Genomic DNA, 16,324 nt, shown 5'->3' on the forward strand with positions numbered 1-16,324 from the left:
TGGTCTCTTTCCCCTGGAGTACCGTCACCTCCGGGGGGTCCTAATTCTCACTTACGCCCTGTTTAAACGAAGCTTAGCAAACAGGTTTTTTACCGTTGACCCACCAAACACCCGGCGGGGACATAGCAAGAAAATTTTCAAGCTCAGCGCACACACATTCATTAAACAAAATTAAACAAAACTGAGAACATAAAGAGCAGTGCTACACCCCTTTTCCACTTGTGCCTTTCAGGTGAACGACAGCCACTGACCGACAAGAACAAAACTGACCCGGGAAACTTGGGCAAAATCCTCGATCCTGTGTATCAATCCGTGAATCCGTGAAAAACATTGCTACGTGTAGCTCTTTCAACACCGACTTTTTGAAGACCAGATTTGGTGTTGATTAGAATTTCGAGGCAAAGTTTCACCTTCCTGGATTCTTGGGTATTTTGGTGCGGTTTGATCAGAAAGATGTCCCTTTGAGTCCCTGGGCGCTGGTGTCGGCCCTAAGAAATAATTCTTTTGGTGGCGATCCCGTGAGGGGCGCTTTCGTAGATGACTGTGACTTGAAGCTAGCCATAAGTTTTTCGATTCATTGAATCTTATGTGGATTGTTTGGCTCCAGTCGCATTCCTTTCGTGTTTGTGCCGACACCCGATCCGCTGACGATCAGCGTGGCTCACACGGCTAAATTTCGCACTCTGTAGTAGAACAGAAGGCACGGTCGCTTCATACCACCCTCTATGGAGACAAAGGAAGAGTATTACAACCGTATTTACATGGTCATCACAGAAGTTTTTAAAAGGTTATGCTACAATCCCCGTGAAGTTTTGGAGGTATCGAGCTATCGACGATGACATTCTGACCAATCAGTGCATGACTTCGTTTGGTCCGTAGCCCGCACTGACATCCGTTCAATCGACACGCCGCTCTGTATACGGTGTGTCCGGTTGGTTGATGTATATATGAGTACTGGTGATGTATAACCTTACATATTGGGCTTCGGCTGATGAGAACTCTTCCTGTTTTCCATCCACAGAAATTGTCGCGAACACCCGCCTTCGAAGAATCACTGTCTTGGTGATTCCATAGCGTGCATATATGCACGCTGTAGTATACTACAGCTGTTCGATTTCAGTGGTCACTGGTCTCCGGGTAATTGTGCCTACTTTGCAATATCGGTCTGCTTCAAATTGCTCCCAATTTGTTGTGCTGGTAGTCATCTTTATACCAGAAGGCGTGTGATCTCCATATCCCTGGCAGCACAGCTCGGTTATTAGTCGGTTGTATGGCGGTCTAGCATATGCTAGACCATACTTCTCAGATGTTTTCGTCTCTTTCGCGTATTCGATGGCACATTAATCCTTCCATCTGGATTTTCAAGTGGAATAGTGGTGTTTTCTTAATGTGCTATGAGTAGATTATTTGCTCGCATAGCAAAATATGTGGATATATGAATGCTTGAGTCGGACTCTAATACAGCGGCAAAAACCTACGACATGTTGGAAAATTACTCCGCAAAAAGCCAAAGATAGGGAGCACGAGATGTTGCACGTGTCTATACTTTGTAGATGATATCTGTAGTCTGGGTACACATGACCTTCGCAGTGACATCACCATCTCATTGTACGGAGGCGGATGGCTCAGTAGTTAGAATGCGAATTCACTGGCCGGAAGGTCCGTGGTTCGAACCCGACCTCTGCATCTCGACTTCTGTCCAGTCTCGGGCGACCTGGCAGTATTCCAGACCTCATGCTTCCTTCAGCTGGCGTGGCAGCTAGACACCGAAAGGGTACCCTTTCGCTGAACGATATATTTTATGTTTACACGGTATCGAATAGCGTCCGTGTGATTAGAAAATGGATGTTTGTCTGTGCAATTGGCGTAAAATATCCAGCACAATCAGCTGCGGTAGTTGGGCCATATGCTCCACATATCGAGCCGTCGACTATCGAGGATTTTATTCTTAATCCTTCCTCCAGAATGTCGCAAATTGAGAGTGAGCAAAGTATGACTGTAGAAGGGCGCGAGTGAATTTTCAACGGCTTGAAGCAACTTACGTTTGGTTCATGGTTAATGGCTGAATATTATATTTAACCAGGATTAACTGAAGTGATCAGACGGCAACCTATGCTCCATAAAGGCGCGTATAATGGTCTCATCGAATTATGTAAGAAAAGAATTCTGATTAAAACTCCACATCACTAATTTGTCGCCACGATTGTTTCGCCTTAGATAGGCGCCAGCTTACTCAGAGTAGGTGTTCGTTTCTGAAGTCAGTGCTTTCCAGAAGCATACGATTGCCTGTGAACTGCAAAAGCATTTGGTGGGTTAGATCATTCTGCCCTATGCTCTGATTAGCCCAAAAAAGTACAGGCAAGCTATATCATTTTCTGCTGATATGTTGACAGTGATAAGTATCGATACTTTGGATCTTTTGGATCTTTTGCTCCTTGAGAAGCTTTTGATTCTGATTTCTCACAGTTGGTGTTCATTATCTTCGTGTACAATGCTTTAATTACTTGTGTTTACATACTGTCGTTTGACTTGCAGAACCGTCTTGAATGACGCTACAAGTAACCAGAGCGTTCAAAACCCGATAGAAGCATTCACTTCCGTTTACTTCACTGATGACGTCCCCTGACGGAGTGCTTAGCATTTCTAATGCTCTATCCTCTACTTTCAAGCTTTCATCTTTCAAGAGCTCCTTGCAAGAGCAAGCTGTTCGTTGTGTGTTTCGACGTATGTATTCTTGTTACGCTAACTGCGCCTTGCAGGTCAACACGACATATTTATCTCCATGCCAACTGGTTCTGGCAAATCCTTGTGTTTCCAGCTACCTGCAGTCTGCCATCTTGGTGTTGCATTGGTTGTGTCCCCTCTTCTCGCTCTGATAAACGATCAGCTTGCTCACTTGCAACACCTCGGAATAAACGCCATAACAATAAACTCCAAATTGAATTCAAAACAACGCCAAAGTCTTATTGATAGTCTTTTACATACTTCACTATATTCCCCACATTTCCCCAAATTATTGTACGTTACCCCAGAACAGATACAGACTGCTTCATTCTCTGTTCTCGCCAACAGTCTTTCAAATAAAGATGCGATCAGTTATTTCGTGGTTGACGAAGCCCATTGTGTTTCGGAATGGGGCCACGATTTCAGGCCAGCTTATTTGGGTCTGGGCAAGGCCCGTCAAACATTTTTTCCGAATATCCCGTGTATCGCTCTCACTGCCACTGCGACGGCCCGTGTTCAAGATGATATTATTAAAAGCTTAAAGTTAGGATTGTCCAGTCCCGGCAAAGGTGGTTTGTCTTCACCGTCTCTCGGCTTCCGGACTTTTAAATGCGGCGTCTTTCGCCCCAATCTATTTTATGACGTCACTTTCTCTGATCTTTGTGAAACTCCTCATGAGGATGTTTTCAGTTACGCGTCGGCTTGCCTCTCTTGGGACGGATCAGTAAAGAAGTCCTGGGTAAGCAGCTGAATAATTTTTTTAAATTTCATATACCTAGGATCACATCGGGTCCGGCATCGTTTATTGTCGAACGCGATCTGACTGTGAACTGATGGCAAGTAGTTTGAGTGGACGCGGGCTACCCACCCGAGCATATCATGCTGGCTTAACAAAGACAGCCCGCGAAAATGTGCAGAACGATTGGTCGGCTGGAGTATTTCCAGTGGTGGCTGCAACAATCAGTTTTGGCATGGGTGTGGATCGGGCCAATGTGAGGTGAGATTACCATATTTTGTAGCTTTTCAACAATTCTCAAGGGGTTGGGCACTTCTCTAAATCTCGTTTCCAATTAACGATTCTGGGAGTTTCAATCTAAAGTGTATTTCCGCTTCTTTTCTTAAATACCCTTTGTGGATTACCAGGACATGGACCAGTAGCCAACCCAAAAAACGGACTTCCAACCCTTGTCTCCGTAGTGTGATTTTTGTGTTTACGTTTGATCGCTTAATTATTCACTGGGTTGACGGAACATAATATGCCCACGAAGTTTGCTTATTCCTTGGCCGGTGGTTAGAGCGCGAATTTACTGAGCGGATGGTCCGTGGTTCGAATCCGAGTGGTTCGAACCGACCTCTGTCTCTCGGCTTCCCGTCTAGGCCTGGGCCAACTGGCCGTATCTCAGCTCTCGTGCTTCCTTCGGGTAGCACGGCAGCTAGGCACAGGATGGGTCTTATATCTGAGTGATTCTTCTCCAATTCACCCGTGTTGGCGAACTTCGAAATTGGGTAGCGTACAGGTGCACCTAAAACACTGTTATAAAGACAGTTTCGGACAAGACATTGAACTCGTGGTATGTAAAAAAAAACCCTGGAATTTTCAATGAGGTGGATGTCAATGATTGACAGGCACAGTAACTGAGACACACGTCACCTGAACCGATGATCACACCAATAGGAAACAATGTGGTACGGAGGAATGATAAAGAGAACCTAGGCCGCTCCTTTTTCTGGAAATGTATGTGATAAGCATATTGGTGCTGTTCTCGCAACAATTACCGACAACTGAGTACCGAGAAACGGTTTAGAACTAGAGTAGTTGTGCTTGTGGCGCTGTATAACCCCAAGCCCAAACACTTTGAGGTCTTTTCAAGTTTTGGAGGGAACAAGATATTCCCCGTCGTCGTTGCAAGTTGGTTTAATTAAGCAGCTGACGAAACTCTCTTTTGGGATGTAGGCCTAGAGTGTTATTCTAATCAGTGGAACGTCCTGACTTCAGCTTCATCAGTTCTCTGTCGGCAGCTTTCTCCTGTTTTCGCAACATGAGTTCCACGACATACTGAGTTTCATCTTTCCCATCATCAGTAATTGTTCTAACGATGCATGCTGGTAATGGGGTGCCGTTTAAACAGGATGGATGCCCCTGGGGTTGGTTATTTGCCGTGTTCTGCAGGGTTTTTGACCATTTGTGTAAAGAGTCACATGGATTCTAGGCAGGAATGTGCGACCACTTTACTGTGTTCTGGTTGATTTTGGTCCCTCTCGTTTCCTGACCTGTACTTCGCGAATCCTTAGCCATAAGCATACAGGAACAGAAAACCCCATTCACCGGTAGTTGCATCTACGTCCTGCACACTCAAGTCACATTAGGTTGATCAACTTTCTGTCACTCCGGGTATTCTGATTCCCCACCAAGCATCAGGTTACGCGCCACTGTTGGTGGATTCATTATTTCTCTTGCCTACTGAACTTGACATTTGATTTGCAAGTGTCTTCTCATCATTCGAGAAGACATCGTCAGGGCGCTGTTGGTTTGATTTTGCCTCCCCCTTATATTTGGGTTTATAGAGTTTAGCTTAAAACAGCTTACATCTTTAATGTGATTCCGGTGGTTCCGGTCCTTTGGTTGCTTATTCGCCCGTTCCAGGTCTATGTTGCACATAGTCTGAGCTCTTATTAGCTTATTGGTTTGTCGGGCACCGTTGTTTTCAGTATTTTCCATTCTCTGTTCTGACTGCGCCTTCCGACAGCTGCCGTCCGTTTCGGTTCGCACGTTTTTGCACTTTGCTGGTCGTCCCGCTCGGTATATGGCTTTATTATTATTATTATTAATATTAATATTATTATTATTATTATTATTATTATTATTATTGGTGACTTATTCGGTGCTTTGTGTTATGCAAATCGTTTACTCCGATTAGTTGTTTCGCGATGAAATCTCCGGACAAATTACTGCCTGTCGTGCCCTTCTGGAAACTTATCAATAGGCATAATACCTTAGTTCTCTGCAGCCCTATGTCGTACTTGAAGATTCAGTCTTCTGCAGTTGTTTGGTTTTTTAATCTTTAAAACCACCTGACTCTGACGCAACGGCTATCAAAAACAGGCCGTGATCAAGGTAGGAGCATCCGCCTGATCGATTGACCCGAAGTCATTCATTCAGGTGTGGTGATCGAGTGAAACAACTAACATACGTAAATATCGATCCGAGTAGGTCGAGCGAGATGTAGCTGAATTCGTCAGCTTCCGTCACCTCGGAAAAGTTTATGTGGAACCTTATCCTTTACTGTATGGTCGAAACATGATGCGGAAGATTTGGGTTGGTACTCTGAATTCGGTGGGCAAAGCTCATTCTGGTGATTTTCATTTTAGTGAAACACTACATTTTGGATAGAGTGAAAGCGTATTCCTCATGAGACATTTATTTCATTCTTCGTTTGTTGCGAATTATTGATATTTTCCAGTGAAAACGTTTTGGTCCCATGCTTTCATTTCCTTCAGGAGGCATACTGTATGATGACAGGCTCCCTCCTGTTTCCCTTGCCGTGTATGGTTGCTACTACGTCATCTATTTAGCTATCTCCTCTGAGGCTTTCAGCCGACCTATTCGACCTCTGTCTGCCTTTGGACCTTCCTTTGAACGTCTAATGTTATCGTTCCATCAGTAACGCATTCCTCTGATAGTGAGCAGCAACGGTGTTTCAGCCGTCTAGCTACATAAGCATTAGCATCACACCGGTTCACCCTCGGCCATTTACGACAGGTGTGGGTAGTGAGGCTAGACTAAGAGGCCTCTTTATCCATGAATTCGTTGGATATCACATAAGGTGTGTTAGTGCAAGACCCAGTTGGGTACTTCACACGACCAATTAGAAGCTGAACATCCATTTCATGGATTCTCAACATTGGATGACAGTTCTGGTCACCAGAATCAAGGCTTCTTATGACAGACACTAGCATGCTCCCCCTGGGAAAACTACTTTCTCTGTGCAGTAATTATTCGGCCCTCATTGAATTTATGACCTCCACATAGTTGTTTAATGGCATTTTTTTCGTTTCCGCTGACCAAACTACCTCTGCCTCTGTGTAGGTTTGTCTTCCACTGGACTCTGCCGAAGAGTATTGCATCTTATTACCAGGAGTCCGGACGCGCCGGTCGAGATGGCAAACAAGCCTTCTGTCGCATCTACTACTCAAAGCAGGAAAGAAATACCGTCATGTTTCTGACAAATCAAAGTACAAATGTGAGTTGTTCTGCTGGGTTCTACACACTCCTGTTCCCGGTCGCCCCTATCTAGTCTTCGACAACCATTATTCTTTCTGGTTGCATGGCATCTATGCACCAAAAGAGTGACACAAATAAACGACGTAGAACAGCCCCTGTTTATTGGCACCTGCAGAGTGTTTGTATACCAGTTTTCTGAGAACGTCTGTGTATGTATGTGTGTGTAGAGACGGGAGGGCTGAGTTTGTATGGCCGAGAGGTTTATTATGCGGAGTAATCAGTTCTCAGCGCCGGTCGGTTTTCCTATTTTATCTTGACCGTTGGTGAGTTCTAACCATATTTTTACAATTGGTTACATGTTTCATATGCAAACCGACTGTAGTAGCTGGGATCCTTAGGGAGTTCTCTTACATAACGTGCAGACAGATCACTCCATTTTTGATGGCGTTCACTCTTTTCGTATCACGCTGTTTGACAACCAAGGATAATATTTCCAGTTCGTCATTTACCATCTAAGGCCCTAGAATTGACCATTGAACAGTTTGAATGGATGTTTTTTTAAGTTGTGTTGCGGACTTAGACAGTATAGCTTTTAATGGGTTTATCACCTTTTTAGTGTCCCGCAACGTGCTACACCAGTTTTTTCAACGCTGCGTGTACAACTAATTTTCCTTAGTTAATGCAGATTATCCGGTCATGTTACATTCAATTTGCGCCCGTTCCACTCGAATTTCATCTCACAATGTTTGCAGCATAGAAAGTCCGACTCGAAAAACCATGCCCACCGTAAGGACGATTTGGAGAAAATGGTCAACTTCGTGGAGTCCACTATGTAAGTGTTTATATTCTCAGAACTTAGTCTTTCTTGTTCCCTAGTGCTCGAAGCCAGTGATATTCTGTGTCAGTCGTTCACCGGATGTGACAGAACCGTTTTAAGTGCTAGATTATTCGGAAGGCGTGAGATTGCTCAGGTGGTTAGAACGCGAATCTACTGACCGGAGGGTCCGGGGTTCAAACCCGACCTCTGCATCTTGACTTCCCCTCTCTAGGCTTGGGTAACCTGGTAGTACCACAGCCCTCGTGCTTTCATCTGGTAGCATGGCAGCTAGGCATCGAAATGGTGCTACAGCTGAGCGATTTCTTCTCGGGAGCTAGCCACAACTTCGCTGTTAATTTCTACCTAGCTGCACAACCTTAACCTAGTAATTTTCAGATCTGAATGCATTGATTGTTGCATAAAGCAGACAGTGTGTCGTTCTTCAAAGATCACATTAGAGAAAAATGGTCCCAGTGTTTGACCGTTCCCCTTCCACTTGTGTTCTTTTGTTCACAATACTCCTTTCAAATCTGAATGCATTGATTGTTGCATAAAGTAGACAGTGTGTCGTTCTTCAAAGGTCACATTAGAGAAAAATGTTCCCAGTGTTTGACCGTTCCCCTTCCGCTTTTGTTCTTTTGTTCACAATACTCCTTTCAAATAAATCATGTTTGTGCGGAAGCGAACCATTGATGTTGAACGCTGATGTCATCCTGTCGATGATGATGGTGAGTGTTTAACCTGAGGACAACACTTCTCTACTGCATCTAAAGCTTGAGCAATGAAACCACTATGATGGGTTGACCTCCGTTGCTTCCATACACTAATGATTGCAGTTGCATTTCGTTCTAATGAATCATTCCCTCCATATAATCAGGCCCTCTCGATAAATCGGCAAACACCAACGCATCGTTCAGTCCTCACCAATTCACACACATGTCTTAACTACTGGTTTAGGCCACAATACTGAATGCATTCGTATATGCTCAACATTGGTTACGACTTGGGTGAGCGCTTCTTTATCCGACACTATCAGATAGCAGACTGCAGTGTCTCGTTCATCTACCCGGCTAGGGCACCCTTAGATCAACCAATTCCAGTTCACAGGTTATAGGCACTTGAANGCCCGTAGAGCGAAATGTAGCTGCTCGAAACAGTATACCATGACAGTCATCCGCGGCTCATAAGCTAAACTAGACTGAGGTCATCCCATGTATCCAGACTGCAACGGAAATTGATTGATTGGGGTCTGTTTTATGCAGACCACCTATTGGAACAGCTGATAAACGTGCAAACTACCGAAACAGATTACAAGACTCTGTTTAACCAGGTCGAAGCAACAAACTTGTGCTTTTCTGTAGTCTGGCCTATCAAAATGATACGGGGCACTATCCCAATAGGCTGAATCGACCTAGAAACTGTGAACCTGAGGCTTACGAAATATCTGGTACGGCACATACAGTACAATTCGCATCATGTGCCTAGCTTTTTAGTCAAAAGTGTATCCGCTGTTTCTTACAGTCAAACTGGATTCGTTCTTCACGATGGATAGAAGTTGTGGATCTTCCGTCTTTGGTGTTAATAACCTAGTCCACAAATTGTTTCCGGCAAGACAAAGCGCATTTGAGTCCCAGTAAACGATGTCGTTTATTTTTGATTAAGGTTATTGATATCACATAGTTTTCAGGACACTTTGAAAACTAAAAGATACCGCACATTCAACTTAGTTACTGTAAAATTAATCAGGTATTTAACTCCCGTGTGCCATCTAATCCAGTGTATCCGTGTCTGTTAACGGGATGTTCTTTATCAAATAAATGCGTAACTGATTATGCTGCTTTCATTTCCTGAGCTTGCGCACTTGGTTTATTCTTCTGTTTTACCAAGCTGACTCATTGACCTGTTTCCTTTTTAGTTGCCGTCATCGACAGCTTGCCGATTATTTCAATGATGAATCTCCACGATGCATCAATCGGTGTGATGTTTGTGTCAATAAAAACCGCGTGAGCGATAATCTTGCCGCCTTTCGAAGTTTAGCGTGGAGTGAGTCTTCACATGACCTCGAGTTCCCATTGTGGAACAACTGACAATACACTATCACAGATTTATGTCTTGATGTTTTTGGTGCTTTACTTTGATTCCTACTCTGTCCAATCAAAAGAGGGCGCAAATCTAAGTTGAGGAATTGTCAGAATGCTCATGCGATTGGATTATGAGAGCGTTTAACCTTTGTCCACACACTGTGGCAACCTCTTTACACACAGGCTGTATTGAGCAGCTCTGATTATTCACCAGCTTTTGGGAATCGGGCTCTCCGAATGCGTATATCAGAGTTCGGTACTTTCGTCCGGTCATACTGGTTTTCCACCGGCAAAGTGTAAGTAACCTGCGGACCTCTCCTAATATTACTACCCAGTGTACTTTTCGGCCTTTGATTCCGGTAAGTTATCGTGTAGAATCGAATGCCCCTTTAGCATTCTCTTCCATGATTTCTAGCTGGAAGTATCAAACGCTAACACAATACGTAAGAATATGCAGCACTACGCCTTGTCTCACTACAAGTTGATCATACTGTTTGTCGGTTTCTTTCCCTACTAGCCAGAGGTTGTGAGGTCGAATCTTGCTGGAGATTCGTGGGGTGTGCACTGTTGGTGAGTGCCAAGATATGCAGTGCTTCCTGGCGTTTCAGCATAGAATGACTCAACTCACAGAGCGGAATATCCATTGAAAAATATTGCGTTCGAATTCTTCAAATTGGTGGTCTCTAGTCTAGCGGTATCGGGGGCGCATTTAATCAGATTCTTCCTCGAGTGGAGTTCGTCAGGTCACACAAATTGCCCATCAGGCTGTTGCCGAAAGCTCGGGTGTCACGTTTTGAAGCTTTCGCTGTACTACTCCAATTTATCAGTAGTCTGCTTGTCCCGACGTTACCCGGCTACAGCACCTAGGTTGTCATCCCATAAGTCTCTTTTCCGTGCCTTATAACCCGGCTCAAATCTCGCATTTCGTATCTAATTGGCAAATATGTCCCTCCGTGCCTTATAACCTGGCTCAACGCTCGTCCATTGCATTTCGTATCTAATTGGCAAATATGTCCACAGCCCGTTCGGTTGAAGAACATCACCAATGAGATATGTAATTGAGATCCAGTTAGGCCTCTCGGTAATACCGGGCTAATTTGCACTTGATCGTTTAATTACACGTATGTACTGTTTGGTGCTCAAGAGGAACGTACGATCGATGGAAATTCTATGACTACGTCTCTGTGGTACGTCCCAAGCAGGCGGATTCCACTTGTGGGCTGTCGGGTTCCATCGACCTTATTTCATCTGCTGAACCTATACATGATACTCTCACTTTCCGTCACCTGTTTTCTTCACTGTCTAGATTCAACAACCGATGTACAGGAATGGAGCAACGCTTACTTTGATGAAGATACTGAAGCTGCTAGTCCCAGCCAGTTAGAAGAAAATGAACGGAAAGACAGAATGGCGGTCATTGAGGAGGAGTTTCGGAAGCGCCGAGCAAATGCTGATCGGAGTGACGTAAAGGTAATGTCTTCCATCCACCTGTTTGTGTTGAGAATTTCGCCCTTTTAAAGGTGTGCCGTGGCTTTGGTAGCCCGTCTTGTTAGTGGATGAATAAATTCGCGTCATTGGTACACATTTGAGACCTAGCTACTTTGGACATCTCAAATTTGAGCATATTGTGCACGTGCAAAACACTAACTTTCGCCAACGGATACTTCTTTTTCGTACTGGATAAGTTACGTGGAGCAGCTTTTGACTCAAGGTTCCAAGGAGATTTCATCTTTTAAGTGAAGCCAATGTATGCTGAGAATCCGAGAAGCACTGTACAGCTGTTTACTTATCGGGAATCGTCAGCAGTACGGATCTCACGAAATTCCAGTGAGTTCCAAACCGCAAACTTCCGGTTTAACACTTAACAGTTCGAAACTTTCGTTAGTTTGGTGAAATGCGCACTGCTAAAGACTTTCATTATGGATGACACAGTTTTACGTTGTCGTCCAGCTTTTCAGCATGCAGTGGCTTCACCTAGAGGATGAATTCTTCTATGAAATTTCTGAAATCCCCCCACCAACAATCAGGAGAACTTGTCAAGCCGCTTTGATTTTTAATTTTTTGAGAACTGTCTCTTTGTAGGCGTTTTGTTGAGGGAGCGCGAATTTGCTAACCGAAAGGTCCGTGGTTCGAACCTGACCTCTGTTTCTCGACTTCTTCTGTCTAGGCTTGGGCGACCTGGCAGTATCCCAGCTCTCGTGCCTCCTTCGTGTGGCATGGCGGCTAGGCACCGAAAGGGTGTTTACAACTGAGCGATTATGGAAATATTTCAACATATTCAAAAATCCTTAAACTGTAACACCCTTTCGGTGCCTAACTGCCATTCCACCAGAAGGAAGCATGAGAACTGGAATAGTGCCAGGTTACCCCAAGCCTAGACGGGGGAAGTCTGGATCCAGAGGTCGGGTTCAAACCATGGACCTTTTGTCAATAGACTCGCGCTCTAACCACTAGGTCATCCCGCTCCTAACATTTTTGAAACCTAATTTTCCCGATTTAAGCAACAAGTATATCCCTATGTTAATATGTAGATTACTGCGAATGTACTTGCACAAACACCACTTGGCACGACCCTGAACAGACACCCGAGGTGTCTCCACAGGTCGTCAGCTTAAGCATACCACTTAGCTGCACATAATCATGTTAGTGGTATCTTGTACTGACCGTTGTGTGGAAGCTGATAGCGCACCTTACTTTAATTCAGATTTCATATCTTATGATCTTGTAGCCATATTAATCGGAGGGAGAAAACCGAAAACCTCATTCTATGACTCCATGGGAATATTTCATCTGATCTAAAAGCCCATTGGATCAAGTGGTTTTACTGTGACCTCTTTTCCTGTTATGGGAGCCGTCTGTTCCTCCGTCGGGTTCGCTGAGCCATCTCCCGTCAGTACTTTTTTATTGGTTGTGTGGGTATTTATCCATCACAATAAGGTCCCCTGCATCGTCATATTACGCGCAAATTAAGAAAAAAATCGCCCAACTGTAACATTCTTCCGGTATCTAGCTGCCATGCTACCCGAAGGAAGCACGAGGGCTGGGATACTGCCAGGTTGTCCAACCCTAGACAGGGGAAGTCGAGATGCAGAAGTCGGGTTCGAACCACGGACCTTCCGGTCAGTAAATTCGCGCTCTAACCACTTGAGCCATCTCGCGCAAATTACATGTAATAAGAAAGCTAGTCCAGCTTGCCAATTTCTACCGGGCATTTTGATTTTTCATCAGGTGCCAATTGGTCTGTTCACCGAGTTTGGCAATTAGCCTGCATGCATTGCGGATCTTCGAATACAGCATCCAACGGGTAACGTTGGCAACAACTGTCCGTATGTGTAATTTCTCATTTGAACTTCAGTTGCTCTCACAAACATGTATCGATTTCGAATAACATTATCCGTATGAATTTCCATGACTTTCATCAGTCTACTTGGGCTGCTGCCCCGGAACAATCGTCTCTCCTCAATCCGAATGATCGCTCCCTCACCGGGATCACCGGAAAAGCTCGAGATCAAACATTCCAGCTTCTGTTGACTGCAATGAAATCGCATTTTCCTTACGAAGACGACGGTTCTCTAATCAAAGTCTGTGCTACGGCGGAGTACGCTATGTTCCAAGAATCAAAGGTCAGTCTTTCGTCATACACGTTTGCACGCATTGTCTTAGTTAGTGGGACATCTTGCACCATACAGTCCTACGCGATCTACTCTGTGCACGGATCCCTCTGAATTTTGTCTCAACCTCCCCCACTGTGAACGTGCTTAATTGACACAGATTTCTACATACTCAACTTGAATTTCTGTCAGTTCGCACGAAATTGTGCATCCAGATTACGGTCGATCTTGCACATCCAGTCGATTGAAGTTTTGCAGTTTGAGAGTTAGCGCTTGTCGCCAAAGTATTACTTATCGAAGCCACTCAAATCGTATTTTGACTTATCATCGAATTGTGTCTTGTTTCCTTGTTTTTTGTGGGGTAAAAGTTAGTCGGGGAGCACTGAAAGATTACGGAGATTTCTGGAAGATTTTTCAGTACCCGACATCACCGAATGATAAACATTACCCCCACCGTAAGCCACGGTGGTTTAGGATATTTTAGGGTCGTAGCCTGTTTCTTCCTTCAATACATAATGCGTGTATTTCATTATGATGACGGCCAGGAGCCTTCTTTTATGAACCCGTTTTCTGGTGCGTTTGTGTGTAATACTCCCTGTGTCATTCCAATTCTACACGTGCCTCTGTTGTTTCTATTCGATACAGGTGGCCGCTATGTACCGCACTCGAATGGCGAGACTAATCACTCAAGTTCGACGTGGAGAAACTACACCAGAAATGGCTTTAGAAATTGTCCAGGCTAAAGCAAAACATTTGAATAAACCACAACCATCGGAGCTTGATGATGTGGGCGTCGTGAAGACTGGACCCAATGCTTCCACGTTTCCTGGCTCATCTGTATCCGATCGCTCGCATCAGGTATACTGTCCAATGTCTGTCGTCTTGGGTCTTTTTTTCTAATAAAATCTGGTATTTCCCGATTTAAAAACAAGAATGACAACATATACCAACTACTGCTGTACAACTCAATAATATCTTGTATGGTGACGGGCTCGACAGGAGAATCCCACAGTCTGGCCGATTCAGCTTTTTCAAATTAGTGTACATCCAGTGATTCGGTTTCCATCAAGTTCAATAGAGTGTTGAGCGGGCTTTCTTTCCCATCAGTTAAGAATTAAGCAGTCCTGTCATAGTCACTAGGAACGACCAGTCAGATTCGACTTTTCATGTACGACCGACCAAGTAAACCCAACATTTCCACACCACCAAAAGCTGCCATTGTACCCCAATCGGTGGATGGGCAGCTTTTCAAATACCGGTTTGCATATAATGGACCAAGTCTTAAACTTAATCCGAATCCTCTCTGAGTGTGTGGATCCGATTCCACCGCCTAACATGGCCACTATTTCCGTCCCCGTGAAAAGTTGCCTTTCTATGACGGACGGGCCAATGGAAGTTCTACACAATGTAGGTTATCCGAGTGATCCCAGATCCCATACAAAGGTTTGTTTTGAGCTTTATAGTTTCACGTTGTCTTGAAAGATATGCTCGCTCAGCTGACCCATTTTATTGTCTGCTGTGGTGTAGGGTTGATCTGAGCTACCCTCAGGGCTGTATAAATTTTTTGTATGGGTGAGCGTTCAAATGCTCTGCCCAACTAAATCCCAAAAACAGACACGATCTCCAGTTCTGCTGTGGTGTAGGGTTGATCTGAGCTGCCCTCAGGGCTGTATAGATTTTTTGTATGGGTGAGTGTTCAAATGCTCTGGCCAGCTAAATCCCAAAAACAGACACGATCTCCAGTGAGCACATTTACTGCGTTACTTCTGTTGACTTGGCGAAGTAATGCAGTTTCACAGCACTTCGCGAAATAGCCTGGGAGGATAAGTATGTAATTACCTTTTCGGAGTTGCGCCCGTCGGTCTTTCAATTCGAGTTCCATCAGGTTATCGAGCTCGAGATTGCCCAGTGGTTATAGCGCCAGCTTACGAACCTGAAGGTCCGTGATTCAAACCTAACTTCAGCATTTCCACTACCTATGTCTAGGCTTAGACATCTTTGCACTATCCCAGCCTTCGTGCTTTCTTCCGTTACCTCTTATCAAGTTATTTGGGTGGCCAGCGTACGTTTCTTGTAGCAGTCTTTGGTGCCAATATTTTTTTAACTCGCATGTTTGACGTGTTTTGACTACTTGAAACTAGACTAGTCGGGTCTCTTTGAATCAGCAGAATAACCGAGTAACACGTTTATATTATCTGTATGTGCTCCAACTAACCGCGTCACTTATACGGAGAGGTGACTTACGGCGAGACCCTAAGGGACTCCTCCGGATGGCGCGTATCACTGTACATGCTAGTGGAAAGTCGAAACAGACTTGGCGATAGAATCACACAGATGTTCCTGAACTGAAAACCGTGATTGCTTCAGGCAGCTCCGTAATAATAATCTATTTGTCCGAGGTGCGGATCCTTCAGGAACATTGGATCACGTGGTTACCGCAGCAAATCAACCACAAATTAACCGCATAGCGATCAGTTGTGGTTCGAGATCGTTTTTCCAATAATATCTATATTCGAAAACACGGTAAACTCCAATCATGCCTTTTTTCGTGCCCACCCTCCGGTTCATGAACTACTCATTTGTTGGGTTTGTTGGTAGTATGAGGATATTCTGAATGTCCGTGAGTGGAGCTGGTCTATTTCAAAAGTGTGCGTCGATCTCGCAACCTCCCAGTTATGCTGAACCGTTCGGCCACGCGCGACTGATCAGCAGTGTGATTAGCTCGCTCTTAAACAGGATATAGCTTTTCAGTCAGCCGTGGTCGAACTGTTCATTCTTCCGCTACTAGCCGATAATTTGCAAGTTCGAATGTCACTGGTGATCCGTGGGATGTGTGCTGATGGCTACTCTCAATGAAGATGAAGAAGCT

General features: G+C 44.5%; 2 protein-coding genes across 2 annotated transcripts in view; one reads left to right on the forward strand and one right to left on the reverse strand.

Annotated features, from left to right (window-relative positions):
• The window catches only part of T265_12604 (hypothetical protein), a gene marked incomplete at both ends in the record, with an annotated part of 26,803 nt that overhangs the window by 3,326 nt on the left and 7,153 nt on the right, over window positions 1-16,324 (forward strand). Inside the window, 10 exon segments of the mRNA XM_009164525.1 lie at window positions 233-312; window positions 1,633-1,981; window positions 2,760-3,463; window positions 3,504-3,721; window positions 6,812-6,965; window positions 7,699-7,778; window positions 9,679-9,806; window positions 11,151-11,314; window positions 13,267-13,467; window positions 14,101-14,313. Of these exon segments, the coding sequence (XP_009162789.1) occupies window positions 233-312; window positions 1,633-1,981; window positions 2,760-3,463; window positions 3,504-3,721; window positions 6,812-6,965; window positions 7,699-7,778; window positions 9,679-9,806; window positions 11,151-11,314; window positions 13,267-13,467; window positions 14,101-14,313 (2,291 nt within the window).
• The window catches only part of T265_00673 (hypothetical protein), a gene marked incomplete at both ends in the record, with an annotated part of 13,637 nt that continues 2,006 nt past the window's right edge, over window positions 4,694-16,324 (reverse strand). The window contains one exon of the mRNA XM_009164501.1: window positions 4,694-4,827. Coding sequence (XP_009162765.1) covers window positions 4,694-4,827 — 134 coding nt within the window. The remainder of the gene's footprint in view (window positions 4,828-16,324) is intronic.

Source organism: Opisthorchis viverrini (genome assembly GCF_000715545.1).
Source record: "Opisthorchis viverrini unplaced genomic scaffold opera_v5_6, whole genome shotgun sequence".
NCBI classification, from domain to species: domain Eukaryota; kingdom Metazoa; phylum Platyhelminthes; class Trematoda; order Opisthorchiida; family Opisthorchiidae; genus Opisthorchis; species Opisthorchis viverrini.